This window comes from Notothenia coriiceps, unplaced genomic scaffold, assembly GCF_000735185.1.
Source record: "Notothenia coriiceps isolate Sejong01 unplaced genomic scaffold, NC01 NC01_scaffold00009226, whole genome shotgun sequence".
Classification (NCBI taxonomy): Eukaryota; Metazoa; Chordata; class Actinopteri; order Perciformes; family Nototheniidae; genus Notothenia; species Notothenia coriiceps.
In genome coordinates, this window is record NW_011341927.1 from 4,175 (window position 1) to 6,557 (window position 2,383).

The following is a 2,383-nucleotide window of genomic DNA, read 5'->3' on the forward strand; positions in this document are numbered from 1 at the left end:
TTACAATGTGGGTGGAATAAGCAAATGGAAAATATTTGTCTTCCCCTCGTGTTGCTAGAGGTCCCTGCTCTGCCCCTTATTACTAATCATTGTAGGCTAAATATAAAAATGTATTGGTTTGCAATGCTTCCTTTTCAATTATTACATTTGCGACAATAATGTTGAAAATACTTCCAATCAAATATTGATCTATGCGGTGTATATATCAATTACTTAATCAGCATATCTTGTAATCTCATTGGTTGAAAGCCCCAGTAGGTTCTGTTGCTGAACAGAATGAGCCAACTATAGAAATGCAAGCGTTATCAATAGACAATGTGTGGAAGAAGCGCGAAGAGTTAGGGATATAGATGACCTCTGGGAATACCAGTTTGGAAACATAACGTTAAAACACCAAACCAGAATAACTCATGAATAATGACTGTGATCTTAGAGGGCTTTAGGCTGTTACTCACGGACACAGATGGTGGCGAGGAGTCTGGTGGCGATGTACGGAGGAAGGCACTCCGGGAAGGCCGGCTGCAAGACGTAATTTGAGAAGGTGAGCGCGATGACCGCCAGCGTGGTCGGATACATTATAAGGACGGCACTCCATAACAACAGGAAGCTGCGGGACAAAGAGACAAAACAAACAGTATTTAAATGCGAGAGTAAAAGGCCTTTGCCGTGATTTATTTTATACTTCTGCTTCAAACTGTAGTTGGTCTCTGTACTATAGAGCCCTGGAGTGACCATAAAGAGAAAAAAAGTATATTTTTGTATGTGTGCAAGATGTAACTTGTGCCCTAGTTTTAATTAAATTGCTCGCACATTTTTCATCAATTCTCAAAAGAATTTTGAGCATTGGAGATGCATCCGCGGAGGAGCCGTGGAGGACCCATCATTGTCTCCTCGGTTATAGCTCCTCCAGAGAGCCTCCTTGATGCTCGATGCTCGGTCCTCGATGTGCATTTAGAGAAATTAGATGTCCTTCAACATGGCACGCTGAAATCCATCTCCGGGTCACTACCGGAGGACCGAGGAGTCGAGGAGGGGAAATTAGAGTATTGAAAAGCCTCTTTAGTCTTACAGTGCTGCTCTGTGATCAGCTGACGTATCACATGACCAGATGAAAGTCACAAGACCTTTAGAGCCGATTGGTTCAACACAGGCAGTCCTTAAACCAGCGCTCTTGTGTACACACACTGGGCGGTTAAAGAGTAATCCACAACAAGGGAGTAAAATGCTGGAAACTAACAGTCAACATGAAAAAAAAGCTGTTGTAAAGTAAAAACTACTGTTGTAGTTTAGGCACAGCAACGTAAAAACCCTAACCAGACAATACAAAAGTACTCACCCCACTAGCCCTCCAAAGATTTCTGTCACGTATGAATAGTCTCCTCCAGATTTTGGGATGGTGACACCCAGTTCAGCATAGCAAAGGGACCCAAGGGCACAGATCCCCCCTCCACAAACCCAGACGATGAGTGACAGACCCACGGAGCCTGTATGCTCCAACACGCCTTTAGGAGAGATGAATATCCCAGAGCCGATGATGTTACCTTAGGAGAAAAAAACAGATTTAAACGGTCTTTTTGTTCAACTCAATTATAGCTGTCCAAATACAGGTTTTTCTTCTGACTCTGAGGCTGAACAAACAACAAAACAGACGTGGCCAAAAAAAAACTGTAAAAAAACAGGTGCAAAGAAATCCCACGGGTCTTATTAAAAAATCACAACCATTTGAAAAAAAATCTCTAGGGATTTGTTTAAAGTGTGTTTTATTTCATTTAGAAACTTAGAAACCTACACAGATCAGCTACCATTGAATGTATGTCTGTCTTATGGAGTACTGGATGCATCTGTTAAATTGGTTTTGACGTGGTTTAGGTTTGAACTATTACTGTATATTGACTCTAGTATCAACCAAGTCAAATTAAACGAGATCAAAGTAGATATTGTAACTGTGGAATGTTGGATGACAGAGAAGTCTAACGCAAGGTTGCAGTGAAAAATAATGGTAAGAAAACGTTGAACTTTGTTGAAAAAAGCAATTATTTTTTCTCTATAGAGACGGCAAATATGTGCAACCATACAGCTGCAATACCTATGACATTGCAGGCCGCACATTATAAATTGCAGAGGAATTTCAACAAGGTCAAAAGATACAAATTCATACAACTTTTAAATTATTTTTAAAAATGTACATTTTGGAGTTGGCCACACAAATGTTGTGTGTGATCACACAACCCTTAACTTTGACCAACAACATCTCAACAGCGAAGCCTTGAGTTGAAGTATGTCACGATTCTCATGTTATGTCACGTTTATAGTTTTGTAGGTTTGGGTGTTTTTGCTGTTTTCCATGTCATGTTTCCCTTTGGGTTATTGTCTTGTCATTAGT

General features: G+C 40.5%; 1 protein-coding gene across 1 annotated transcript; it reads right to left on the reverse strand.

The window, feature by feature from the left end:
* Nucleotides 1–455: 455 nt before the first annotated feature.
* LOC104945155 (asc-type amino acid transporter 1-like) lies at nt 456–1,541 on the reverse strand (the record flags this gene model as incomplete). The annotated part of the gene is made up of 2 exons (XM_010770781.1): nt 456–607; nt 1,337–1,541. Coding segments are annotated over 2 exons (357 nt in total), but the record flags the coding sequence as incomplete, so codon positions are not given.
* Between the last annotated feature and the right edge of the window lie 842 nt (nt 1,542–2,383).